This window comes from Cloeon dipterum, chromosome 3, assembly GCF_949628265.1.
Source record: "Cloeon dipterum chromosome 3, ieCloDipt1.1, whole genome shotgun sequence".
Lineage (NCBI taxonomy): Eukaryota > Metazoa > Arthropoda > Insecta > Ephemeroptera > Baetidae > Cloeon > Cloeon dipterum.
In genome coordinates this window covers 31,078,082-31,104,822 of record NC_088788.1, presented here as the reverse complement: position 1 = coordinate 31,104,822, position 26,741 = coordinate 31,078,082, and the positions used below count along the sequence as shown (strand labels likewise).

The 26,741-nt window shown below is 40.7% G+C and overlaps 6 protein-coding genes across 25 annotated transcripts in view; 3 read left to right on the top strand and 3 right to left on the bottom strand.

The window, feature by feature from the left end:
• The first annotated feature begins 3,769 nt into the window (after positions 1–3,769).
• Positions 3,770–15,643, top strand: zye. 4 transcript variants are annotated; one of them, XM_065483792.1, is made up of 31 exons: positions 3,770–3,924; positions 5,996–6,047; positions 6,810–7,045; positions 7,101–7,401; positions 7,461–7,639; positions 7,690–8,234; positions 8,511–8,726; positions 8,951–9,166; positions 9,387–9,617; positions 10,083–10,334; positions 10,397–10,573; positions 10,626–10,751; positions 10,893–11,018; positions 11,077–11,184; positions 11,456–11,581; positions 11,638–11,766; positions 11,939–12,211; positions 12,270–12,377; positions 12,426–12,533; positions 12,593–12,721; positions 12,787–12,915; positions 13,033–13,161; positions 13,317–13,427; positions 13,522–13,632; positions 13,731–14,015; positions 14,123–14,230; positions 14,284–14,499; positions 14,553–14,660; positions 14,717–14,932; positions 14,988–15,371; positions 15,434–15,643. In XM_065483792.1, exons 2-31 carry the CDS (start codon positions 6,003–6,005, stop codon positions 15,583–15,585), a joined length of 5,580 nt encoding a protein of 1,859 aa, XP_065339864.1. In that variant the 5' UTR covers positions 3,770–3,924; positions 5,996–6,002; the 3' UTR covers positions 15,586–15,643. The 4 variants fall into 4 exon arrangements, with proteins under 4 accessions (XP_065339864.1, XP_065339865.1, XP_065339867.1 ...); XM_065483793.1 differs by lacking the exon at positions 8,511–8,726; XM_065483795.1 differs by lacking the exons at positions 8,511–8,726; positions 8,951–9,166.
• A 67-nt stretch (positions 15,644–15,710) lies between these two features.
• Positions 15,711–17,393, bottom strand: LOC135939428 (uncharacterized). The gene is made up of 4 exons (XM_065483817.1): positions 17,153–17,393; positions 16,739–16,783; positions 16,262–16,616; positions 15,711–16,202 (listed from the first exon to the last, which is right to left on the bottom strand). Exons 1-4 carry the CDS (start codon positions 17,314–17,316, stop codon positions 15,789–15,791), a joined length of 978 nt encoding a protein of 325 aa, XP_065339889.1. The 5' UTR covers positions 17,317–17,393; the 3' UTR covers positions 15,711–15,788.
• An 83-nt stretch (positions 17,394–17,476) lies between these two features.
• Positions 17,477–19,766, top strand: LOC135939427 (transmembrane protein 19). Its single transcript, XM_065483816.1, has 7 exons — positions 17,477–17,720; positions 17,935–18,107; positions 18,175–18,285; positions 18,343–18,480; positions 18,533–18,787; positions 18,845–19,060; positions 19,112–19,766. The coding sequence occupies exons 2-7, from the start codon at positions 17,960–17,962 to the stop codon at positions 19,267–19,269; spliced, it is 1,026 nt and encodes a 341-aa protein (XP_065339888.1). The 5' UTR covers positions 17,477–17,720; positions 17,935–17,959; the 3' UTR covers positions 19,270–19,766.
• Positions 19,753–23,890, bottom strand: Fbxl4 (F box and leucine-rich-repeat gene 4). Of its 3 annotated transcripts, none has more exons than XM_065483814.1 (12): positions 23,631–23,890; positions 23,335–23,554; positions 23,173–23,266; positions 22,806–23,004; positions 22,478–22,748; positions 22,294–22,419; positions 22,114–22,235; positions 21,945–22,054; positions 21,723–21,890; positions 21,486–21,666; positions 20,325–20,513; positions 19,753–20,261 (listed from the first exon to the last, which is right to left on the bottom strand). In XM_065483814.1, exons 2-12 carry the CDS (start codon positions 23,545–23,547, stop codon positions 20,105–20,107), a joined length of 1,830 nt encoding a protein of 609 aa, XP_065339886.1. In that variant the 5' UTR covers positions 23,548–23,554; positions 23,631–23,890; the 3' UTR covers positions 19,753–20,104. The 3 variants fall into 3 exon arrangements, with proteins under 3 accessions (XP_065339886.1, XP_065339887.1, XP_065339884.1); XM_065483815.1 differs by having other exon boundaries at positions 23,712–23,890; XM_065483812.1 differs by having other exon boundaries at positions 23,670–23,889.
• A 117-nt stretch (positions 23,891–24,007) lies between these two features.
• On the top strand, positions 24,008–25,104 carry LOC135939429 (translocon-associated protein subunit gamma). The gene is made up of 5 exons (XM_065483818.1): positions 24,008–24,251; positions 24,303–24,430; positions 24,490–24,581; positions 24,648–24,779; positions 24,888–25,104. The coding sequence occupies exons 1-5, from the start codon at positions 24,116–24,118 to the stop codon at positions 24,952–24,954; spliced, it is 555 nt and encodes a 184-aa protein (XP_065339890.1). The 5' UTR covers positions 24,008–24,115; the 3' UTR covers positions 24,955–25,104.
• A 215-nt stretch (positions 25,105–25,319) lies between these two features.
• Liprin-gamma overlaps positions 25,320–26,741 on the bottom strand; it is a 59,970-nt gene continuing 58,548 nt past the window's right edge. For 14 of the 15 annotated variants that reach the window (XM_065483809.1, XM_065483808.1, XM_065483802.1 and 11 more), the window contains one exon: positions 25,320–26,642. In XM_065483809.1, the coding sequence (XP_065339881.1) occupies positions 26,367–26,642 (276 nt within the window). In that variant the 3' untranslated portion in view covers positions 25,320–26,366. The remainder of the gene's footprint in view (positions 26,643–26,741) is intronic. The other variant, XM_065483810.1, reaches the window with a different exon arrangement.

The window sequence follows — 26,741 nt, the reverse complement described above, 5'->3', positions numbered from 1 at the left end:
TGAAGTAGCACTATAAGAGTTAGGTCAGGTCTCGCTCCTTTTTGGGTGCAGCGGACAAGGAAAATAATTATTAAAATTTGTGATCATCGTGGTTATTCATTGAAAATCTCAAGGTTCAAGAAGATGATTTTTTTTTAAATTTAAAACGTTTCTAAAGTCATAGATTTGTATTAATAAGTAATTCTCATCCTAATCTTGACGTGTAGAAAATAATAATATTCCTCTTGACCATGTACTTTTTAAGTGATCAAGGATTGCATATCACTTCATCAGAAATAGAGTTTTTAACTTCCGCAAAGTTCTAACGCTTATGATAATTGCAAATCCAAGGTAAAGTTGTAAAACCTGGAATGCAAGAAGAAGACACCAGAAGCCAATAAATTACAGCAGCATCTCGAAACACCCGGCAATCATCTTTCGCCTTTCGATGATCTTTCGATTGACTCGGTGCGATATGGAGACATCAACGAGCGAGGCTGAACAACTAAAAGATCACAGTTAAAGGCCGACGGGCAATAAAGTCGGAAAAATTACATCTAACGAGCAATCTTCACTTTCCCATTTCTAAGACTGCGCAAATGAACGCCTGCGTTTGCGGTGTGCCAACCGCAGTTCAAGTACACGCCGTGTGTTAATTCTCAGTGGCCGCCGGTCGCGAATTTGTCATCCGCGTACGCACCCAAAATTCTTATATTATAGAGAGAGATGATGCTGTGTGACGACACGCAGAGATGCTCCAGAGGGCCGGCACAGCGTCTCAGCATTGTTCACTACTTTCGTTTTCTCCGGCCGGCCTTGCGAGGCTAAATGTCAAAAGGCGCCGCCGGCACTAGCGCAGCGAGTGAGCGAGAGATTCGCAGACAGACCGGCTCGCTCCTTCTCCACGCTGGAGAGGTCGAGATGTGGGAGGCATTTCCCTGTTTGCTGCACTCGATAATTGCCCCAATGTCTGTTTGCCATTATGATTTGTGAAATTCTCTCGTCCAACTCGTCCTCCCGCCGCAGAATGTTTACAGCTGATAGATTTATGCAAATCCGCGACGCGATGATTGGTGACCAGGATTCGAGCACACCTGCAGAGGTGTTTGGTGGCAAAAAAAAAAAAAAAAATTAATGGGGAAATTCAAAGATGCGGCCGTGCGATTTTGTTTCGCTTGAATGTGTTCATAAATTGAATTGGAGACACGTTCAACACGTGACTTTAAAGTTCAACAGTCAACATTGTACTTGCTGGTCAAACAGGATCTTTTAATTTAATACTTTGTTTGGTAAAACCTCTTCGGGATTGCCGCACGACTATAGTAATGAACGATTCCAAATAATCATGATTGTGATACAAAATCATTATCAGCTCTCATGAATCAAACTTAGCATATAAAATGCGAGGAAAACGCAGGTGGAAATCTCTGTTGATTGCAAACACAGATAAAGGAAACGTGCTATGACAATAAATTTTATCACCGCGGAAAAAAGATGTGCGAAATCCATCTCTGTCAAGCGTGACCAAACGCCGGCGGGTGTCTGTTTCCTGGTTCTAAAAGCGAAAACCACTCCGAACTTCTCTGTGCGTGGGTGTCGGTTTTTGTGGCGGCCAAAGGGCACATTTGTCACCTGCGTGCGACTTGTGATGCGCGTGGTTTTTATTTTGGCAACAAGCGCGTCTTTCAAAAGAGTCATAGTCACCTGCGTTAGAAAGGATTAGAGTCAAGGTAAGATGCCCATCCGATTGTGGACCAGGTCGTTTTCTTTGCTTTGAACCAGAGACCTTTTCACTTTTAACGATCACGTTGGTATTTTGAACAGTGAAGAGGTCCTTTCTTCCAGTAGCAAAAAAGGACTTGCCACTCTTTATTTATTCAGCGAGTGCTCTTTCTTTCAGCAGCGTATTAATTTTGGAGCTTCTTGCACAGTAATGCGCGCTACTTGTGCGTACGCGCTCAACATTACCGCACTTTCCTTAAGGATCACCAAATGAAAGCACAGGTCAAAGCATGACAAATTGGCTGCACAACCGTGCGCTACCACAATTAAATGCCAACTTTGAATGTCGGCTAGTTTTAGCGTAATAAAGGCAACAGCGCTAATTAGAAAGTTGTTAAGGACGATTTTGGAAGAATGTCGAGGGTGTTGACTCCGATAATAAGGAAGGATGAATAGATGTCTCACAATCAGCCACACATCATACCAAAAAAGCTTCCCTGTGTAGTGACAAAATATGTACTCTTTATATTGTTTCAATTTGAATATATTGTTGCGTAGCAAAATTTTCCTGAAAAGTGAAAAAGTAAAAGGACGCACCTCCGACATGAATATATGAAAGTCAAAGATTTAATCATGATTCATTAATACAGCGTCGGAGAAATTTTCCGTGCTCAAATTGCTCGTTAAATTACTGCATAACTGCGTTACGTCGTCTGATTGTGAAAGATATTAAAAACACTTGTTTTACCATAAATAAGCGATTATTTTTGCTTGCATCGTTTAAATAGGCTTTGTATTAGCACACGCGCATCAGGTTAAGTGTTTACCTTTATGAATATTTAATGCTCCCGCAATCTTATGAAAAAAAGCATCACTGGTGACATATGTCATCAACAACGAGTTTCTTCTGTGCTGATTTTAATTGCAAGAATTAAAAGAAAAAGGAGTAACATTTGTGTAATATCGAAATGATGTCAAAATATTTTATTATGTAAACATTTTCATGCAAATAAAAATATTTGAATCAAACCTAATATAGTAATAATAGGTCACTCCATGTAATTTTCTAAACCGGGGAGTTGCGCGCCAGACTAAAACTTTGCTGTAATGTAAATGAAACCGTTCCCATTAAATTGGATTTATAAAATCTTCCTCCGCTTTTTTGATATTTTTTAGGGAACCAAAAGTTTTAGGTTTTTAGCGGATTTTCGTCGACAAATTTTTATATTCTACAAGAATAACATGATAATATATGACCGAAAAATAATAAAGTAAGAAGGATTGTAAGCAAACCAGGTTCAATTTTTAAGAAAACATTCGTCAAAGGTGCATAATCAACCTTGAAGAAGACAGGCTCAAAAATAACAAAAGCCAATCTGTACGAGTTGGAGGGTTGCATTTATATGCTTTAATCAGTAGAGCGACCACGTGCATCAGTTTTAATAAAAAATAAATTTATTTACATTTTAAAAGGCTGACTGAACTGATTAACCTGAGCAAAAAGGAATAGCAGTAAAAACTTAAAAGTAAAACCGATGTTTGCAGTATATTTGGGGGAAACTTTAGGAAAATCGGCGAGCTCAACGCACAAGTGTAAATCACTTAAACTGATATTTAAATCTTAATTCGAATCGAATTTTGAAAAAAAGACTGAAATATTCATAGTAAAATATTTTTTTCATGTTCACTGCAAATAAATGGTGCAAAAATCCCTGCAAGATTGTGCGTAATGATTGTGCAAATATTGAATCTTCCAGGAAATGATTAATGAAAGAACAGGCAGCATTCAACCCTGACAATTAACAAGTTTGTGTTAATTTTTATGGTTTGATATTTCTTATAATTGATTTATGGAGAATGCAATAAAATTGCTGACATATTCGTTCGTAGCGATATAATTTCATGCGATGCAAGGGGAGATTTGCACTTATGCAACGCATAAACGATTTGCTGAATGAAAGAAAGGTAGGCCATAGGCAATTATACTGCAGGCTGTGCGTTCACTTATTTGGTCGGCGGGATGTGCGAAGAAGTCGCCGGTCCCCACCTGTATTGTCTGCAAGATGCTGCAGCCCAGTCCATCCCCGCCCCACTATAAATCCCTAGGGCCGCTGGACTAGCAAGACATTCATGTAGTTCGGATTCTGTGATTTTGTGCGCCAATTTTCTGCTGGGACATCGAGGAAGACGGTTCACTGGAAAAGGGAGTCTCCACCTACACAGGTACGGAATTTGTTACACGTTCAGTGCTAATAGAATTGACTTTATCATCCGTGCGTATTGCTTTTTGATTAGTGTGTGCAGATTTTCTGGTATTTAAAATAATCGGTCGCAATTTTCACCGAGACTTAGCAATGAATGCCCTTGATACTAATGTTTTTTTTTCGATCGTGATATTATGAGGATCAAAAATGCTTTATAAAATTTATTGTTTTATCCTAAGTATTCACTCAGGTATTTAATGAATGTGTGAACTTAAGTTGGCAATTATAATTCCATATTGATTCAGTCTATATGACTTCAAACAAGAAACAAAGTTAAAATTCAAACAACCAACATATTAAAATTAATGATAAAAATAAATTGATATTAATTGGAAAAATTCTTGATAGAGCTGGACATTTTCTGTTTGCTTATTATACTGCCTGGAAATCCAAATTTAAATAAATTATGCAGAAATACGAATAACAGAATCAATTATATTGTAGCACTGGCTTGTGTCGCTACAATTGATTCTGCACAGCTTATTTACAATTTTATTTCCTGGTCTTAAATGAAATCTTTAATTGCCAGCTCCATCCGGAATATATCTCAATCAATAAAACTCTTAATCGGTACACAGACATCATTTCCTAACTTCGCGCGTGAATAAACGGGTAAAATTAATTATCACCTCCAATTTTACAAAAAAATGTACAAAATAAATTATTTCAAAAATTTCCTTTTTCTCAACCATAGTATAAAATATTCGTCGTCATTATTTTGCTTTGATCTAATATGAAAATTTTTTATTGCAAAGCGCATATTAAAAGTTAACAGTAACATAACCCGCGCGCACACATAATCATCCGCTCTATTGCATACAGCTCAGTATAGGCTGCATATATATAACATTTATTTGGTATAAAAGAATTTATTATAGTAAGCACTGAGCTAAATTTAAACGCCATGCACAACCAGTAAAATGTAATGGTTAGGAAAAATAGGAGTGAATGAGAAAAAAATTAATAAATTACATTTTCTGTAAAAAATATATATTTGTTATTAACCCATGGTATCACTTACGCATTTCTATTTTGACGAAAAATAATAGTTTTCCCTACTAAACTTTTGGGAAACATTAAAAACATCTCTTACTGTATGTTGTGCATAGAAACACGATTATCACTAATTGTAAGCTAGCTAAAAGAGATATCAGCCATAAAAAGAGGGAGAACTATCAATCATATATAGCATAAAAGTGCTTAACGACTTGTTACGCTTCTTAGCTTATAACCAGAAGCGCAGCAAATGATCACATATCAATATTCTGCACTGTCTGAATTATTTGCTTTATAAATTAGAGTTTCATTCTTTTTATCCATTAAAGTCAAATTAAGAGAATAAAATTAAAATCTTACTGTAAAAATTAAGGACATTGATTAGTTTTCTTGATAAAGGAAGGGTGGCTACAATACAGCTCATAAAATAAAAATTGGGGTAGATTACTTCTCAATCTATTTACAATGTCTTTATACAATTTTCAGCATACTTTTTACAAACAGTTTTGATAAACCAAAAACAGACTTAAACACGATTTACTACCTTTGTTCAAAGAGTAAAGGTCATGCCATGCAATAAACTATTTTTAATTTGGCTGTTTATCCTACGCAAACAAAGAATATAATAAATTTATACAGTACAAAGATACGAGTGACGATAAGTGTCGTTTTACGCTCACTAAAGACCTAATAACCGCGAGTTAAATTTATATAAAAAACTCAGAAGCCCATCTTGTTAACGCTTTAAAGTTCATAGGTCTCAATCATGACTAAATGAAGGAATTCTTCCACGCGTTTCCAAACTATTATTTTTAAAAACAGAAAATTAACAATTATATCAAAGTTAGTTCAAGTTAAAAATGTTGATTTTATGTAACAGAAGTAAGCAAAGTTGTTCTTAAGTTTTGCATGGTTTCAGTGATAAAAATTAAAACTGATTTTTTACCTTCAGCCTGTGCTTTTAAGTTAGGTGCTTAAAATTTACATTTCCTGGAAAATCAAAATTCCAATAATTGATTTTCGGTTTTCCTCAGGAGTACGATGTTAGGCTGGAAGGTGTGTCTGCTCGGCTTGTTTGCCCTACAGGTAAGTTCTCGCAAAAGTCACTGCTCGCTATTTTAATTTCGATTCCCATGGGGTCAGCGTCGGGTCACTCTCGGTATCTTTGAGCTGACCTTTTATGAGCTACACAAAGTGAATGTTTGCCAATTAATGATAGAAGAAGGCGGCCTTCTTGACACTTGTTGTGCAACTTGTGCATATGTGACACAGATAGTGAAAGAGATGTTCCCCGACCTGGCCATCCAGCGTCTGCCGATCCATCCGCATGGGTCGAGCCGCGCAATTAGAAAGGCACGCGTACAACAACACGTCTCCTTCACGTTAGCGCATCCCATATCGCTCTCGCATATATGATATGATCTTTCACTACAAAACCTACGCCTGCTGCGATTTTTATGGCTATTTCACAAACAATCTAATAGAAACACAGGGTCACGGGCAACCTGTTGTGGAGTTATGGAATTTTGGCGTCACTTCTGAAGCGCCGATATTAGCAGAGTTGTGTAAAGGCCTATTATTTTAGTGTTGAAACTGTGATTTTTCTTAATTTTATGCAGGCAATATTCTATCGTTGTTACTTTCCAATTTATAACTTACTATAGACATTAATACATTTTAAGCTAATAAATTAGAAGATCACACTTCCTTTCATTTAATTTTGGAAATAAATTTTAAAAATTCGCCCCAACTAAGGAAGGCTACACAAAATATTCAGAGGAATTATAAAATAAATTTTTCATCTTATTATCGGTACGACAAAATCCGAAATAATAATTAAAATTTTAGGCAGCTCAAAGCCAACTGCTTTTCCAAGATGAAGTGGAGGAGCTTTCAAGGTCGCTGAACCAGCTACAAGTTCCAAAGGAAGCAAGGCGCCCGGAACGCGAGCACCACCATCACACACACATCTCTCGCTTAGATGTTGCGTGCACAGACGCCGCCATAAAAGTTAACTTAGATTTTGATGCTCCCTTCCACGGAGTAGTGTTCAGCAAGGGGTACTATAATGACCCCAAGTGCAGGTGCCTATTTGCAACATATTCTCATTCGACGCTTGAATGGAAATTTTTCTTATAGATATGTCGCGGAAAATTCAGGCAGGAGTTCGTTTGAATTCACAATTCCGACAAGTGGTTGTGGCACGACTAAAGGAGCCACTGTGGACAACGTCATCGTCATCCAGACGGACGGCGTCGTGCAGGAAGTTTGGGACACAGCTCGCAAGTTGTCCTGCGCGACGACTGCTGCGGCAATCAAGCAAAAGAAGGTCATTTTCAAGCCCTTCGTGGTTGACATGCTGGAGGTGGTTTCGGTCCCGACCGCAGGCGGCAAGTCGGTCGACTGTTGGATGGACATTCGCAAAGGGCAGTACCCAAACGTAAGAAGGCGTCGGTGAAGCCTTTTGGATTTTTTTTTAATTCGTGAATTTATCTACAGACTGCCGAGCTGGAAGATAATATAAAAATTGGCGAGACGCTGACAGTCCTGGTTTACTTGAAGGACGAGGCGAACCAATACGATCTGCGTGTTAGAGATTGCTGGGCTTACGACAGCGATAAATATGACGCGCTTGAAACTTCAAGTCTGCAGCTCTCGGATTCTGAGGGTTGTCCTAAGTAAGTTTAATATATTTAAAGTTAAAAATTCTATTCAAATTTTAACATAGGAGGCACAAGTTCATTCACTTCTGGCAAAAGACTTCAGAAGGTGACACGATCATCGCCTACAACAACCTAACCGCTTTCAAGTTCCCTGATACGCCCCAAGTTTATTTGACATGCAACATCGAGATTTGCTCTGGAGGATGCGATGGCAGCTGCTCTTCTTCCAACGAAATACCCATCACGGTAACAACTCCGCAACCTTGTTATCCGGGGTCGCCCAACCCTGCGTGCATTTCGGTGACAACAACGCAGTTCACGAGGCCAGCTACTCGACCAACGACCGTGAGGCCAACGACCGTCTTCAGGTGCACGCCCGGCTCCACCGACCGGCGCTGTCCGCCCGATTGTTACCCTGGCAGCAGGGATCCACGTTGCCCCACCCCCACCACACCACGACCAACAACGCAGCGGCCGACAACACAATTCAGGTGCACTCCTGGCTCAACTGATCCCAGATGCCCACCGAGCTGCTTCCCTGGCAGCAGCGACCCCAGATGCCCATCGACCACAACACCTCGTCCGACTACTCAATTCGTTTGTACTTCTGGTGAGTCAATTCACATAAAGAGCAATACATTCCTTTAAATTTACAAATTACACCCTCGACCGCAACTCCTGTTTCCAATTAACGCAGTCAAAAAGGAGTGAAGTATAATTATTAAGATAATAATTGTAGAGTCAGAAGTTTTTACTCACGGTAAATCGCAGAGATTTAAAAGGATCATGCTCGTTTGAAAAATGAAAAAAGGTTAAAATTATAATAATAAATAGAATCCATCACACTAAAAACTTTGTCGCTAAATATTATTTTACTCATTGCCAGGTTCAACCGACCCTCGTTGCCCACCCAATTGCTACCCTGGCAGTAGAGATCCTCGCTGCCCTACTCCAACAACTCAACGACCAACAACGCAATTCAGGTGCACACCTGGTTCAACCGACCCTAGGTGTCCCCCAAGCTGCTTCCCTGGAAGTAGAGATCCCAGGTGTCCCACGACTACAACTCCCCGTCCAACGACGCAATTTGTTTGTACTTCAGGTGAATTATTAGCAACAATGTATTTTGTACATCTATTCAGATCTGTTGGGAAGAAAATTTTAATTAAATCCGAGCTGAAACTGTTTTGAGAAAAAAATCGCATCATACTGCTTAAACACATTTTTTTCTGTAAAGTTGAACCGAATCCTTAAATTAAGCTTTGTTCTTTCCATCTCTCGTTTTGCAATTTCATTAATATACTCAAAATCAATAAACTACCGCAGGTTCAACCGACCCTCGCTGCCCACCCAATTGCTACCCTGGCAGTAGAGATCCTCGCTGCCCTGCTCCGACAACTCAACGACCAACAACGCAATTCAGGTGCACACCTGGTTCAACCGACCCTAGGTGTCCCCCTAGCTGTTTCCCTGGAAGTAGAGATCCCAGGTGTCCCACGACTACAACTCCCCGTCCAACGACGCAATTAGTTTGCACTTCAGGTGAATTATTAGCAACAATATATTTTATTACATCAGTTCGGATCTGACACGGGATGGAAATTTTTAGTTCATTCAATCAGAGCTGTTAAAAACAATCGCATAATTCTTATAACATTTTTTATGTAAAGTTGGACCACTCAATCGTTAAATTAAGCTTTGTTCTTTCAATTTCTCCTTTTGCAAGTTTATTAATTTCCTCAAAATCCATAAACTACCGTAGGCTCAACCGACCCTCGCTGCCCACCCAATTGCTACCCTGGCAGTAGAGATCCTCGTTGCCCTGCCCCAACAACTCCGCGACCAACAACGCAGAGGCCAACAACTCAATTCAGGTGCACTCCTGGATCAACTGACCCCAGGTGTCCCCCAAGCTGCTTCCCTGGCAGCAGTGACCCTAGATGCCCGAAGACAACGACTCCCCGCCCGACAACTACATTCGTTTGCACTCAAGGTGAGCGAGTCTAAAAGATTAGTTTTTCTTCATTTGGTTACTTTCTGCTAAAACTTTTAAATTAAAATTACTACTTTAATTTACATAAATATATATGAATATGAGATATAATTTTATCAAATATCATAACCCTTTTTAGTTTTGATCGCAAAAATCCCAGACGCGCAAAAAAATATGCGCCATTATTGGACAAAACTTCAATTTTTTTCATTTCTGCGTTACAGAAAATAAAGTTGCTTTCAAACATAAAAATTCATTTTTGATACGAAAATGAAAAACAATATAATGCAACCAAGTAAAACTCGTTTGTCATGGATATGAAAATTGATTGTTAAATATTCTTTCTTATAAACTAAATAGAAAAAAGTAACTAAAGAAAAAAAATCTTGTGAGAGTGAAAATTAAAAAAACCCATTTCATCTTTTTTTAATATTTAAGTTAAATAAAAATGATTTAACTGCATAGGTTCAACCGACTCTCGCTGCCCACCAAACTGCTACCCCGGCAGTAGGGATGTCCGCTGTCCCACTCCACGACCAACAACGCCAAGGCCAACAACTCCACGACCAACTACACAGAGGCCAACAACACAATTCAGGTGCACTCCTGGCTCAACTGACCCCAGGTGTCCCCCAAGCTGCTTCCCTGGCAGCAGTGACCCTAGATGCCCGAAGACAACGACTCCCCGCCCGACAACTACATTCGTTTGCACTCAAGGCAAGCATTTTAATAATACATTTGTATGGGACTGAATTACAATAGCGTGAATCTCAAATTAGGATCGACTGACCCTCGGTGTCCACCAAACTGCTTCCCCGGATCAACTGATCTCCGCTGTCCTAAATCCACGCCTGCACCAGAATATTTGCCGGCTTGCGGACCAAATGACTTGAGCTGCAGGCCTCCAACGACTCAGACGACGAGACGGCCAACAACTCAATTTGCGTGCACGCCAGGTACGTTTTTTTTAAACTACTTGCAATTTACTGAATTTGCTGTCGCGTAAAGGATCAAACGATCCACGTTGCCCTCCTAACTGTTACCCTGGAAGCAGAGACCCCAGATGTCCGCAAACTACTACAACGAGATTTACAACAACGAGGCCACCTACAACACAGTTTAGATGCACACCAGGTAAAATAATATATTATAAAATTAATTAAATTTTCTAAAAATACTATTTCATCTGTGGAGTAGTCTATAAAATCTAGATAATTAAAAAAATGTGAAATAAATCAGTCTAAAATAATACAAATAATTTTTCATTATTCGCAGGTTCTAGTGATCCTCGGTGTCCCCCTAATTGTTACCCTGGAAGTAGGGATCCCAGATGTCCGCAGACAACCACTCCTAGACCCACAACAACGCAAAGGACAACAACCCCATTCAGATGCACGCCAGGTATTATTTAATAGAAAAATAAAAATTTTACAATATCACTAACTCATTTATTATTAAGGTTCAACTGATCCTCGCTGTCCGCCCAGCTGTTTCCCAGGAAGCAGTGATCCTAGATGCCCACAAACCACAACGCCGCGTCCAACAACACAATTTGTTTGCACTCCAGGTATGTTCTATAGAACGTTTTTTCGGATGATTATGCAGCATGCAAAATATTTATTTGTGGCTGGGAGCAGCTCTGTTTTTACTGCACCTTGAATATGCCTCTGATATACAGATTGAACAATTATTTTCATTTCGTCTAGAGGCTATAGACACATTAAAGTATGTGCACAAAATTATAATTGCTAACACATTAAACGTAGAAATTTAAAGTATAAAGCAACGAATCTTTCATTATATGGAGATTATAATATTTGCTCATCAATTGATAAAAGGATCAACTGACCTGAGATGCCCACCTAACTGTTATCCTGGAAGCCGCGATTCCAGGTGTCCGCAAACAACGACTCCGCGACCAACAACAACACAAAGAACTACGACTCAGTTCAGATGTACACCAGGTAAATAACGTTGAGTGGCGCAATGGAATTATTTTTATAAATAATTCCTTCTTAAGGATCATCTGACCCTCGTTGCCCGCCAAACTGCTACCCTGGCTCTAGAGATCCTAGATGTCCTTCCACCACTACACCTAGGCCTACCACAACTACTCGAAGAACTACAACTCAGTTTGTGTGCACACCAGGTAATACTTGACCCTCAGGTTTTTTTAAAAATCCGTTCAAAATAGTAGAAAATTAAGATATAGAGCAAATTTTAATTAAGTAAAGAAAGCGACATATATCGGAAACAGCTATATTGCAAAAAATAATAAAACCCAGAAATTAAAAGTAGCTATAACTGAATCAAAATTCTAGGCTCAACTGATCCTCGCTGCCCGCCCAATTGCTACCCTGGAAGCAGGGATCCTCGCTGTCCAACTCCGACAACTCAGAGACCTACCACGCCATTTAGATGCACTCCCGGCTCAACTGATCCCAGATGTCCCAGACCAACCACCCCTGCCCCGGGATACTTGCCTGCTTGTGGGCCAAACGACCCCAGTTGCAGACCAACACCAGAGTTTACAACACCAAGGCCGACACCCAGGCCAACTCCAAGACCCACAACTCAATTTGTCTGCACTCCAGGTACATACAATCTTTCTAAAATTAATAATATCTTTAAATCAAATTGACCTCTCAATAGGATCTACTGACCCAAGATGCCCTCCAAATTGCTACCCTGGCAGCCGTGACATCAGATGTCCCACGACTACTACTCAAAGACCAACGACGCAATTCAGGTGCACTCCAGGTAATTTGAACACTGAAAAAGAAACAAATTCTGAGAAAAATATTTTAGGCTCAGTTGACCCTCGTTGTCCACCAAGCTGTTTCCCTGGAAGCAGCGACCCTAGATGTCCTACCACAACAACTCCCAGGGCTACCACTCAATTTGTTTGCACTCCTGGTGAGAGCTAGAGAAGGGCAATGTTTGAAACTAGAACTCATAATTTTACCATCACACAGGCTCCACTGACCCTCGTTGCCCACCAAACTGCTACCCTGGAAGCAGAGACCGGCGGTGTCCTACCACCACTACACCAAGACCAACCACTACTACCCGTAGAACCACGACACAATTTGTTTGCACTCCAGGTAAATGACGAAATAAAAATAGCATATTTATGCTATGGATGAAATTAAAATTTTACATTTTGCAGGCTCCACCGATCCACGTTGTCCGCCTAGCTGCTACCCTGGTAGCAGAGACCCGCGGTGCCCGACGCCAACAACTCCAAGACCAACCACAACCACTAGAAGGACCACTACACAGTTTGTGTGCACTCCAGGTAAATCATATAAAACCATAAATCAATATGCAATGCAAGTTATCATTTAAATTACAAAAAGGATAGTAAATCAGAAAAGTTTTATTGAAAAGCAATTTCAAATGATTGAAATTCTAGGATCCACCGATCCTCGATGCCCGCCAAACTGCTATCCTGGAAGCAGAGACCCAAGGTGCCCAACCCCCACTACGCCAAGGCCAACCACAACTACTCGTAGAACCACTACACAGTTCGTCTGCACTCCAGGTAATACAGACACATGATATTATTTAAATATTATAGCTTACAGAAACAAAATTTTCTAAAATTTGATATAATAAAGAGCCTATTGAGTAAGGCACATACTCAAAGATTTTAAGTATTGCGCAGAGATGATGATTAAAAATTGACTGCGATTATAGGATCATCTGACCCTCGTTGCCCACCCAATTGCTATCCTGGAAGCAGAGACCCACGGTGCCCATCACCCACTACGCCTAGGCCGACAACTACGCAGTTTGTTTGCACTCAAGGTAAAATTAAAATATTAATAATAATAAAATCTGACTGATTAGGCATTAATATCATGGATAAATTATGAAATAATTCATGCCAATTTTGCTATAGGCTCAACTGACCCCCGATGCCCACCAAACTGCTATCCAGGAAGCAGAGACCCAAGGTGCCCAACACCTACTACTCCTAGGCCGACAACTACGCAGTTCGTTTGCACTCAAGGTAAAATTTAAAAAAATAATCTGGATTAATATGATAAATACATTTTTCATTAATTTAATGGAGAAATTATGAAATAATCCATGCTACTTTTGCTACAGGCTCAAATGACCCCCGATGCCCACCAAACTGTTATCCAGGAAGTAGAGACCCACGGTGTCCCACTACAACAACTCCTAGGCCAACAACTCAATTTAGATGCTCGCCTGGATCAACTGATCCTAGGTGCCCCCCTGTTTGCTCACCAGGTTCTGTAGATCCTCGTTGCCCTAAATCAACCCCCGCCCCAGGTTATCTGCCTGCTTGTGGACCTAACGATCTAAGCTGCAGACCGACTCCAACGTTTACGACGCCCAGACCAACGACCCAATTCATTTGCACGGCAGGTAAAAGTTGATAAAATCTAAGACAATTTATCACGGTAAAAATACCACCAAGTTTCTTTATAATTGCCGTATTAAATGGAGTTAAATTGATTAAAATTTTTGTGTAGGATCCACGGACCCACGTTGCCCTCCTAACTGCTTTCAAGGAAGCAGAGATCCCAGGTGCCCCACCACAACTACACCAAGACCAACAACCCGATTTGTTTGCACACCTGGTAAAATTGAAATTTTACTATCGTTAAAAGCAGTCTGCAAATATTTTGTTTAGGTTCTACCGACCCTAGGTGCCCGCCAAACTGCTTTCCAGGCAGCCGCGACCCACGGTGTCCAACCCCGACAACGCCACGACCAACCACACAATTTGTTTGCACACCTGGCTCCACTGATCCACGCTGCCCACCTAACTGCTACCCAGGAAGCAGAGACCCGAGGTGCCCAACCACAACTACACCTAGGCCAACGACCCAATTTGTCTGTACACCTGGTAAATATTGCATAATAAAAAACATGTAAATAAAATTCAATTATATCGTGTAGGATCAACTGACCCACGCTGCCCACCAAACTGCTTTCCCGGGAGCCGCGATCCAAGGTGTCCAACCACGACGACACCAAGGCCAACAACCCAGTTTGTGTGCACACCTGGTATGGATTGAGATCGAAAAGCAAAAAGGGGGAAATTAATTAAATTGCTGTACTAGGTTCAACCGACCCAAGGTGCCCTCCGAACTGCTTTCCCGGGAGCCGCGATCCACGGTGTCCAACCACGACGACACCACGACCAACCACACAATTTGTTTGCACACCTGGCTCCACTGATTCACGCTGCCCACCTAACTGCTATCCAGGAAGCAGGGACCCGAGGTGCCCGACCACAACCACGCCTAGGCCAACAACGCAGTTTGTTTGCACGCCAGGTAATGAATTCCGGGAACCGCGAGTGAATAGAAACACTGAATTTTCTTCCTGAAGGTTCCACTGACTTGAGGTGTCCTCCGAATTGCTACCCTGGCAGTGCCGACCCCCGTTGCCCTCGTCCAACCACTAACCGCCCGTCCACTCCCGCCCCTGGCTACCTCCCAGCCTGCGGCCCTAATGACCCGTCCTGCAACCCTTCACCACCGATTGTTCAAGAGGATTTGCCAGAAGGGTGCTCGGTTAATCCTGTTGGCGGAGTGACGTGCCAGGACGATGCATCGGCCCTCGACCCATCACTGGCGCTGCCCCCTAGGTGCTTCCCCGGTTCTAATGACCCGCGGTGCCAAGAAAGTTCTCAACCAAAGCCAAATGTTGTACGCCCTCAAACCAACAAACCCACACACAGTGGAATCCCAGAAAACCATCCCTTCCACATGTGTAAGTGCTTTCATCGCAAGAGGTTTATTAACGGATTCATAATATTTTAATTCAAATTTCAGGGCAATTCGAAAGAGGTCCAGGTCATAAACGCCCTTTTGGGAAGAGGTCTATCAGCAAACGAGAAGTTAAAGATCAAAGCCCACAAATAGTCTCGTTGACTATGGGTCTCAAAGGTCTCCATGTTAATGACGACCAAGTCAAATCACGCTAACAGGAGTCTGTAAATGTTACAAGTTGAAGTAAATGCCAATAAATCCATTTCATAATAATCATTTGCGAGTTTTAGTGCTAGACTAACTTATTATAGAACTTAATTTGTAAATAAAATAGTATTACTGCATCAAAGCATATCTCTTTGATTTATTCAAAACAATCACTGAAAAAAATTGTCTTGGGCATCACTCCCACATTAATTCACTTTTTAAGTTTCTTGGCTCTCTTTAATGCCATTTTTTCCTTGTTTGGCTGAACCCTCTTAACGCGAAGCGGTAAATACGCACTCTTGTCCAAACTAGCAGGGAATGCACTGTCTTGGCTGAGGGGAATGAATTCACCTGCGTCTTCCATTTTCGATTTCGTTTCATCACCGCGAGGATAGAACGCTTTGCCTCCGGAGAGTGGCCGTTTCAAGTTCCAATTAATGCTTACCACCTTTTCCTGCCATTCTTTAAGCTCTAGGTCTTCAGTATTGGGCACCACTTGTTGTTCTTCCTTGTTCACTTTGGCTGACAAATCAGGCAATGTCGCTGGTTTAGGCACTCTCAAGGCTTTTTCTTTGATAAGTTGCACAGCACTGAAGAATGGATTATCTTCACACCTTGTGCAGCACTGATAAAATGGACAGTCAGAATTTAATTGGTTTTAAAAATTATTAAAACAATAAAAACCTTGAACGCCAAAGCGGCTGACTCTGCTCCAATTGTAGATTTTGCTAGCTGTCGTAAGTTGCAAACAACAATCACAGTGGATTGTTGTGAGGCAAGATGAATGAGATGCTGAGCCATGAATTTTGGATCAATGTCATTTGCTACCAATACAGCTTCCACCTCTTGTCTTTCCAGAGCTCTGAACACAGCATTTAAGCCTATGGCCAACATTGACCTGCACTTGCGAGCTTCCTCAACATTTGGCTGAGCATCTTCTACGACTTTTTTCCTCAAAGCCTGCCTCTCCTCTCTGCTTTTCCCTTTTATAGCTGATAATTGCAACCTCGCAATTGGTATCCAGCAAGTTTTGAGTGGTCTACAACGATAAAAAAATGTTAAAGTGTATTATTCTACGCAAATGTAGGCTTTTATCAAATTATTTTAAATTGTATTCAAAAATGTTTTTTTTAATAGGAGCAATTTATATAGGTCACTTACACTTCCAGGGCTTCAAACAGGTCTTCAGTTTTTTCTACCAGTGGCCTGAAAATAAAAATAGTGGCTTAGAAATATTAATCACATTATAATACATATTATTTCTTATCTCTCTATAGTTTCAGGAAATTTTTGTGGAAAACTTTTTAATTTTCGAGTTTGGTATTCGATATACTTAAATAAATATGACAGTTATTGTAGATAGATACACCACAATAATTACATATAGGTGTTAATCAGTTTGTGCTTATATACCATGCTAAACTAAAGCGTATGTATTAAGCATAAAACATATTTGTAATTTACATACTATGCGTAAGTAAATCATGTATATTCATACATAATACATATTATAATATGTAGATACATAGGTACAAAAGAAATTTTGATCTAGCTCGATGAAATTGTTTCGCTCACCAATACACAGGATAAGGGTTAGTGATGACATTTTTCAGACTTTTCTCAAAGCTTTTTCTGCTGGCCAAGAGAGCTTTTCGTTCTTTCTTGGACAATTTCGGTGTTGTCGACACAGTGGACGAGTTTAAATCCCGAGTTTTATCAGCTCCCTCATCGCACTCCATCCTCGTGGTTGTGTTTACTAATTTTACTATCGTTCGTCAGCTGGTCACAGCAGCGTTTTGAATCATCATTTCATTTCGATCATTTTTGGAGAGGGGAGTGGTAGCGCCCATCCAGGCAGCAGCAAAAAAAGAAAGGATACGAAAGTGGCCACGCCCATTTAAGCTTAACCCTATAGGAATGATAGAGGCGCTCATAAATTTTGCTTGGAATTTCGCATCTTTTATTTTCTTCGAGCAGGTGCTGTCTTGAGAAATTTAGAAACCTATCACTGTGTTTGTTTTAGACTCTCTTATTGTCCCTGTAAAAATCTTCTTGGCGTTGTCACCTGGACAATCAGCAAAATCTCCTGGAATGATAGACTGTTAAATCAAGATTTGAAAAGCTTTTGCTGTCTGAGTCTTAGGTAAAAATTGATATTATGGAAATATTTTCCGTACTTGTGAATCATATTTTGAGTAATACTATTCACCTTCATTAGCAAATGAACGGTAATCTTATCATTTTAAAACAAAAATGCTTTTAAATGAAGTGTTAATCATTTCGTATTTTCAGAAATAAAATACATATAATCACAATGCCAAGTTAAAATTTGTATTAATTATTGTAATTTGTTCTAGGCTTTTTTTGGTAATTTCACTGAAGATGGGAAATAAGGATGAGCAGCAATCCGTGCTGTCTGCACTAATGCCAATACTCCTGGCTGCCGTCGCAGTTCCACTGTCTATGTTCTTATGGATCGGAAATATGGCTCTCTCATTTTTCACTGGAAGCCACGAAATGCACAGAGAAGGTATTAACAAGCTTTAGAAGCATTTATGATGAAATAATCGGCTTAAATTCATTAATGATATTGATAGGTGGCTCTGTAATTCCGCCTACTCGGTGGCTCATGTCCATGGTCATTCCTTTGGCTTTCGTGGCCTGGGGTTTGAAAAAAAGGAGTTTGAACACTTCAGGAGCTGTGCTAGGTAAACCGCAAGAAAATGTTGTTATGAGAGTCTAAAGCACATTGTTTTTATTTTCAGGTCTCATTGTAGGCTTTGTCCTTACCCTCAGCAGCTACTCATTTCTAGCTTGTCTGATGACCTTTTTTGTCACCTCCTCCAAAGCTACTAAATATAGGAGCGATAAAAAAAGGAAAATTGAAAAAGAGTTTAAAGAAGGTCGTTGATAACTTATTTGAAAGTAATATTTGCTGAAATGAAATATTGGTAGGTGGCCAGCGCAATTGGATCCAGGTGTTGTGCAACGGAGGCATGGCCACTGAACTTGCGCTCCTCTACCTGATCGACTCTGGCTGCGGAGAGCGAACAGTAGACTTCTCCAGAGACTACAGGGCCTCTTGGCTGAGTATGGGTGTCCTTGGAGCGTTCGCCTGCTGCAATGGTGACACCTGGGCCTCAGAACTTGGTTCAGTAATAGGCAACACCAACCCCTTCCTCATCACCACCAGAGAGAAAGTACCAAGAGGTGAAAACTTTGTTGAGAAAAGCATCAACTCCACTAACTTAAACTATACTGGTGCAGGTACAAACGGCGGCGTGACTGTTGGAGGCTTGCTTTTTAGCTTTTTTGGTGGATTGATGGTTGGAGTAGCGTATTACATTTCGGTTGTGCAGCTTGTGGACTCGAGCTCGCTCCTCTCGAGTCCGCCCCAATGGCCTCTAATCATTGCTGGAGGATTAGCCGGCTTGGTCGGAAGCGTTGTTGACTCTCTTTTGGGCGCAACCCTCCAATACTCAGGTATTATTACTCAAAGTAATCATTAGGTCATGTATAAACTGTGCAATCCAGGCGTCGAAGAAAAGACTGGCTGCATTGTTGAACGCCCGGGCCGTGGTGTGAAGCACATCAGCGGCGTGCCAATTCTAGACAACCACAGTGTCAATTTAATCTCCAGCATCATCATGGGTCTTTTGACTCCTTGGCTTGCGAATATTTTGTGGGTGTAAAGCGTTGTATGTACACACCTCTGTGCATGTTCTGTAGCAACCATGCTCGTTTTTGTGCCAAAGTACAAACGAAAGTTTTAAAAACCGAAATCACTATTGCAGAACAAAGATTCTCTTGAGAAAATTTGAGATTTACATGCAGCTTCTAAGAAACAATTTTGGAAAAACAAGTGCTTATTTTTTACCTTATTTAAGATAAGTTTTGCACATATTCTAGTTTTCTACAATGTAATTTTGTATCTTGGTCCTTTGGCAGATAGTGAAAACTACATTTGAGGCTTATGGCAACATTCCTTTGTGATTTAAAACATCCTTCTTTGGGATTATCTACTGGGTATCGCAAATGAGCTAGTTTAATTAACATTCGTTCAAAACTTGTGTAAAGAATTGTTACCTTTCTTGGTAGCGTTTTTTTAAATAATTGTTGTATTACATTCATCTGCATTATGATTATGTTTGTCAGCACAAAAATAAAAAGGTGGATTCCAAAGTTTAAATCTAGTCATTTATTACAACCTTATTTAGACCAGTGATTAATATATTTTTCTAATTGAAAAATGGAAACAGGTACACAATATTGTATTGATATCACGATGGGTGTGAAATTGCTGACAATGAGTAAGATCTAATCTAGTAAATTCAGACAAGAGAATATCGTTTTATGACACTTAACGTATAAATAAAATTGTTAGAAAAACAGCATGGAGCAAAACTAAGTTTTTTCCCTAAAATTTGTTCCAATATAAAAATAAACCCTGCTTCAAATCAGCACTCACACACATTGATAATTTCTTTGGAATGGTTATCAATGTCAAGTGCATAATGAGATCCTACATCAGATGAAATTCTCAATAGAATCTGGCCTGGAATAAGTACACTGTTTAATGCTGACGTGCGGGAACTGAACTCTCCACAGGGCGACGTGTGCTCTAGTAATTTTATCACAGTAGCTAACATCAAATAGCCGCATATTGTGGCACTGGGTCAACAGTCTGAAAACAGTGCAATTTTAAGATACAATGAGGATTTAGTTTTATGGACCGAGTTTCAATTACCTGAAGCATATTTCAGGGGAAATATTTCTGATTCCTAGAACGTCAACTTGCTCAAGCAGAGGGCAGTTGTTGATCAGAGCGTTGATGTCACGGTCAGTCAATCCCCTCATTGCAGGAACGAATATTTTCTTCAGTTTTGGACAGTGTTTTGCTAACTCCTGAATGCAATCACCCAAAGTTTCTATCTCCCTGTATAAATCATCCAAGGGAATACATTTTATGTCAAAGTCAAACACACCTCTGGGATTTCATTACTTCGAATCTGCAGTTGAAAATACTGAGATTCAGTAAATATTTTCAATGAATCTTATTCATATTAATTGTACAATGTCTACGACCATAAGCAAACAAGGGATTGAAAAATTGAAAAAAAAATCAAAGAAAAATAATACCACGCGCTTTTGAGACAATAATTTTTTTCGCATTGTTTGATTCCACAATTTCTACATTTGACCATTTCTATTTCAAAAATGAGGATTTTTTTAAATTAATCTGAATCAAGCAAAAAACCAGTCAAATTTCAATTCTAAATTTCATTAATGACAAGTAGTGTGGTAATTTGATTTGGCGTCACTGTTGGCTTATTTTTTTTTTTGTTTTTTTTTTTTGCTCTTTTTATCCCTGTCCTAGGACCGGGAAGGGCGCGCACTGCACTAGCACGAATGCTGAAACCCGGGTCCCAATAACACCGCGAACGGATAACATGGGCGCACCAGGCCGCACAGGGACCCAGCCCACTCAAGGGCCACTTGCCTCCGCACCGAGGACTGCATTGAAACGCTAGACATTTGTCCCGTGAAGCCAAATCACGCATGCTGGAAAAGTGCAAACCAGCAAGTAGCGAGTCGGCGCCGGTGCGCCTCCCAGCCCGTTGAGCAATTTGAGCAATTCGAGTCACTAAACTAACCACTTTTTGCCATCTCTGACATTGGGTGGCCAGTATTAGATCTCCGAACTGCTCAAATACCTCCTATTGCTTTGACACTCGTGAGAATGCCTTAACAATGCGAGCCAATTGAGACCAACAAAAAATAATCTAATTTTGAATTTTCTTGCGATGATTTTCGTTCATATTCATGATGTGTCTAACTTAAAAATCCAGTGCAGTTCAGTGTGTTTCCCTGTTCATAGCACTTTAACAATGAAAAACTTAATACTTACGCCCAGCCCAAATCCACTTCTTCGAGTTTGTTGCACCTCGATAGGTATTTTATACCTATGGATGTGATGCTCAAGTGAGACCTCCACATATCAATCGAACGCAGGTTCCTGTTGTTTTTCGCCAAACTCTCTGCTACAATATCCATATTCAACTGAGTCAAGCGAGAGGCAGCGCAGGATCCTATGTTATGACACATAAAAGGGTTTTATTTCCCAATTGTCAATTTCTGAGCCTACCAAGATTCAAGTGCTCCAATTTTGTCAAGCTTGGCAAAAACGACATCAGTTCTTGAGTGTTAATTGGTACATGATATAAGTCCAGATATTTCAAAGCGGTCAGTTCGGAGAGTACATGCCAACCCGTCAGGCTCTTGTACGGTGGAAGAATTTTTCGCAAGCTCAGCTCTGAAGAAGAACAAAATGGTTTACCTTAATTGGATTAGCAGGACAAAAACGAACCCTCGAGTTGGTAGCAAGTGTCAGCGATTTCAGCCAAGCAGTGTGAAGTGATGAATTTGCACGAGTTCAGTCTCAAAATTTTTAATGTCACTCCGCAATGGGAGATAAGTCTAAGGAAATACATGCATTTTTATTGGTGGATAAATGGTCAAAACAAGTTTTAGCTTACTTGATAAAAGCCATTTCAAAGTTGCTTTTGCTATTGCACCAAGACAAGTCCAACGCCTGCAGCCGGGTACATCGAAGCGCCAGGCATCGCAAGGCTGACTCATTTACCAAATTCCAGTGACTCTGTGATAAGATAGAAATTGAGATTGCTAGAAAAACATCATGGAAATGCTCTTGTTACTTTCAAATTCACTGCAGAATAAAGTGTCAGGTCCTTTGCAACAGATTCAAACCTCTTGCTGACAATGCAGCAACGACAAAGCGATTTCAAGTCCAAATAGCTGAATATTTTAATCACCACCTCATACTGGGAATAAGAAACACGTCATTTCAAGTTTAAACATAGCCTTGAATCTGCGCCTTACTGGCAAAGTTTCAAAAGCATTTAGTTCTTGATCTTCATCCTCCTCAGATGAGCTGTTTGTAACACTACTAGTGTTGGAGGAATATTCACTTGACGACAAAAGTTGGGCTAGGTCCAAATTAAGCACTTTTCTGGTGATATCGCCGATCGGCTTCCTTGCAAATGGATTAACCTTTTGGTTTGCTACTTGACGTGTGTAGCCTTCAAGAACTATGCTCTCAATTTCATAGTAAGACTCCAAGTGCTCGTGGTTAAATTCAAGCCTTATGAAACTACATATAATTCCATTAAATTTTACAAAAAGCTAAAATATGACAGTCAAAACAAACCTGGTTTGAAAAGGGCATTCGTTCAATGGTGGGGAAAATTTTCGAGCTGCTGGTGGTGGAGTTTCGAGAACATCGACTTCATAGAGAAGAGTCCATTTTGAATGCAGGTCTTTTGCCCAAATTCTGACAAGCGCTCCGGGGTTGTAGACTTCATACAAAGTAATTTTCGAAGGATATACTTTGTGTTCAAATGAAACATCTGAAAATTTTGTTGACATTTAAAAAACAAATTGGAAGGCTTCTCATTATTGTCAGCATAAATGAGAGGAATCAGCATTATTTGATAGTCAGACAATTAGACAACCTCGCGTGCTTCTGCCTTCATGGGCATATATCAAACGTTAAAATAATTATCATTAAATTATACCAACAAAATCTTGACTGCGCACTGGGTTGCAGTTAAGACCCTGGATCTCTTTCCTTCCAGAAGGAGCTTGATCCCACCACTTTCCATACGTTCTCTATTAATCATTAAGAGGAAAATCCATAATGATTTCAATAAATATAATATTCATAAACCAATCCTTACCATGCTATAAGCTTCGGCATGATCCCCATACGCCGGGAAGACTCTGCTTGGCCCAGTTAAATTATGAGCTGTATATGAAATACTGTCAACGCTTCCATACTGGGAAGAAAAATCTACGACGTCCTGGGCGTTTTGCTCGATGAAATACTTGTCACCGTTTTCGTCGTCCTGTTTGTCCTGGAGCTCAGACAGCTTCCTTCTGTGAGCGATCATTTTGTCTCTGCAGGCAGTGAAATTCCTGTTACTATACATGCAATGCAATTTGTATTTTGAGCCCTTAAAACCAGCCTAATTACATCACGGCAGTGACAGCATAAAATGTGAAATCACACTACCGTCGTGCGTGTCCTTTCAACTGGCGATGGTGCTCATATTACCCAGCTCCGATAGTCTGCTCTTGTACTTTGAAAGGATTCCATCATGCTCCACTGATCACACCCCGCTGGCGAACCCAATCCAATTAATTAGGCGCATCACGCCGAGGGTTCGCATTCGCACTTCGCACCTGTCAACTATGATACGACGTTTTCGCTCACCCCAGAGGCCAGAGCTGGCCAGAGCTGAGAGCCAGAGGTACGAGGTTTATTTTCAAAACAAATTGCTGCGCACACATGCGCACTTGTAGGGGCGACAGATGGTCGTGGCAACGGCACGCCTTCTTTGCTCGGCACACCTTCTTCCACGTCTTACCAACTCGCAGAGTGCTCGCCGTCTGGTCTGTTTGGACGCTGTCACTTGAGCTCACACACTTGGACAGATTGTTCACTGAAAACCGCCGAAAATGTCTGCCAAAAAGGAACCTGTCGCTTTCACCAAGGAGGAGGAGTTGCTGCTGCAAGATTTCAGCCGAAATGTATCGACCAAGTCGTCGGCCTTGTTCTACGGAAATGCCTTCATCGTGTCGGCTATTCCGATCTGTGAGTTTCACCATAACAGGACTTACTGGAAGTTAAAATAACCTGTCGCAGGGCTCTTCTGGAGAATCCATATGATGGACCTGTACTCCACTTTCTTCCTCTTCATCCTCATTACATGCGCGAGCACTTATCTCGTGGCTTTTGCCTATAAAAATACCAAGTTCGTGCTGAAGCATAAGGTCAGTGAAAATGTGACATGGACCACAAAAATTCGTTATTATAAGCTCATTTTGACCAGATTGCTGTCAAGCGGGAGGAGGCTGTGACTAGGGAAATGACCAAGAAACTTGCAGAGGACAAGAAAATGAGTAAGAAGGAAAAGGACGAGAGGTGTGTACAAAAATTCACATGCGAATTTATGTAGACGGCAACGTGGAATATTTTGTTCTTTCACAGAATCCTGTGGAAGAAGAACGAGGTTGCTGACTACGAAGCCACCACTTTCTCCATCTTCTACAACAACGCTATCTTCCTGGCGTTGATCATCGTGTGCAGCTTCTATATTCTCACCACTTTCACCCCTGCTGTGTAAGGATCTTTCTCAAGCAATATATATTTTTATAACCAAATTTTTGCAAACTTTATCTCTTGGTTAAAATCGAAATCGACAATAATTGGTACTGACAATGTTTTCAGGAACTATACGTTGTCCGTTCTCTCTGCTGGAGGATTGCTTGCTCTGCTCTCAACTGGCTCTCAGTAAGTGCCAATAAACATCACTACTTAAAATATATCCGCGCAAACTTCGTGTTTGTGGCTTGAAAGACAACGTTAAGGTGTAACCGTCACGAGTTATGTTTTGCAATAACTGGATGTGTGAATTTAAATAAAACATTGTTTTTTTATTACTAAATTTTTGGGCTTTCTGATAAATACACCATCTATCCCTCCTCGCATTTTGATATTCTTCCAGAATTTTTGCTCTCAAAATAGCTGATGAACTCGAACAGCTTAGCTTTCAAATTAACTAAATTTTGGATATTATCTGAGAAATACGCGACTGTTAAGTCTGTCCCTAGAGTTAGTCGTCAATGCTTGGCTGGTTGCATTAATCACGGTGATGTAAAGAAACCTACTTTCACTATTTTTTAACTCCTTTTTCACTGAAGAACAGTGAAGATAATAATTTATTTTCGATATTGCATTACAATATATTATCATTTTATAATACACGATTCTCACATTTCAACGCCAACAGCCACGGCGCGAAAATCTTCATTTTTGTTACAGGTCACGATAAAGGTTGATGATTATACACATCCATTCTTTACGAATGCGAGATTAATACTATTATATATTAATGCTTCTCAGTTTTTCTTTTCTTTCATAAGAGTCGGAGAGTATAATATTCTCAATTCGTCAACAACACACAAAATGCACCCAACAAGAACGACGTCGTATGCTACTCATAATAATAGGTTACTTTAGCTTAATTTTGCGATAGAGACAGTTGATTGTTCGTCTGTTGTGAGACCGACTATGGGGAGGGGACTGATGATCTCTAAATTGCGTGGTTAAAACTTTTTGAGCATTACTTGGTGCTTGAACATGCTTTTCGATTACATTCATATGCATGACGAGTATAATATACAATTCCAACCGAAACCACACTTCTCGAGTCTGATCGAGGTGAGTGTGTGCATAATAAACAGAGATTGGTCAGAGATCCGTGATTGAGTGATACATTTCTCGAGAAGATATGTACGTACATTTCTTTCCTAATCAAAATCTCAAATTACACAATATGATACGCCATCCAACACTCTTCTTACTTAGGAAAATCCAACGCGGGCGTCACTCAAGCACAGGGAACGAAATTCTGTTCAAAATCCGAAGTTGGTCGGCAGTTATAAGTGTTTATATGTGTGTATCACATGTGACAGAGGAATTTGGCATGGGAATCAAGGAGTAGCACTCGAGTGTTTCACTGCAAATAATATAAAGGCTCCGCTGCCGGTAGCTAGAGGGGACTGGACACCCTGACTCAATCAATCAGATCCTTTTGTTGCACCCCGTTGGACGCACAGCCTTGCATCGGATTCTCTACACGATCGACTCTCTAAGTGGCTCGAAGTCTTCCTCATCGTCCGGGCTTAGAGACCTCAAGGGCGTGGGTCACACAGGGGTCACGGCGCTGACCGCCTCTATGTCACCGATCGACCTGACTCGACGGTGGTGCTGCTGCTGCTGGCGGGCTGACCCTGACGAGGTCGACGACGACGACGCTGGCAGGCCGTGCGGCTCAGACTCTGCGAGGAAGGACGGCGCCTCTGAGGTCGGCGACGCCAGCGAACTCTCCGGAGAGGCGGCCTCGTGGTGGTGATACAGCTGATGCTGTTGCCGCTGCAGCTCCTGCTTTACCCGCAGGCCGAGTGCCCTGCTGAGGGAGCCCTGCGAAAGGTGAGCGAGATTTTTATTTCAGCATTTAATTTGATTATGTTCTTGCAATGAGTGCTAAAGAAGAAAAGTTGTTATTAGTGACATTTTATG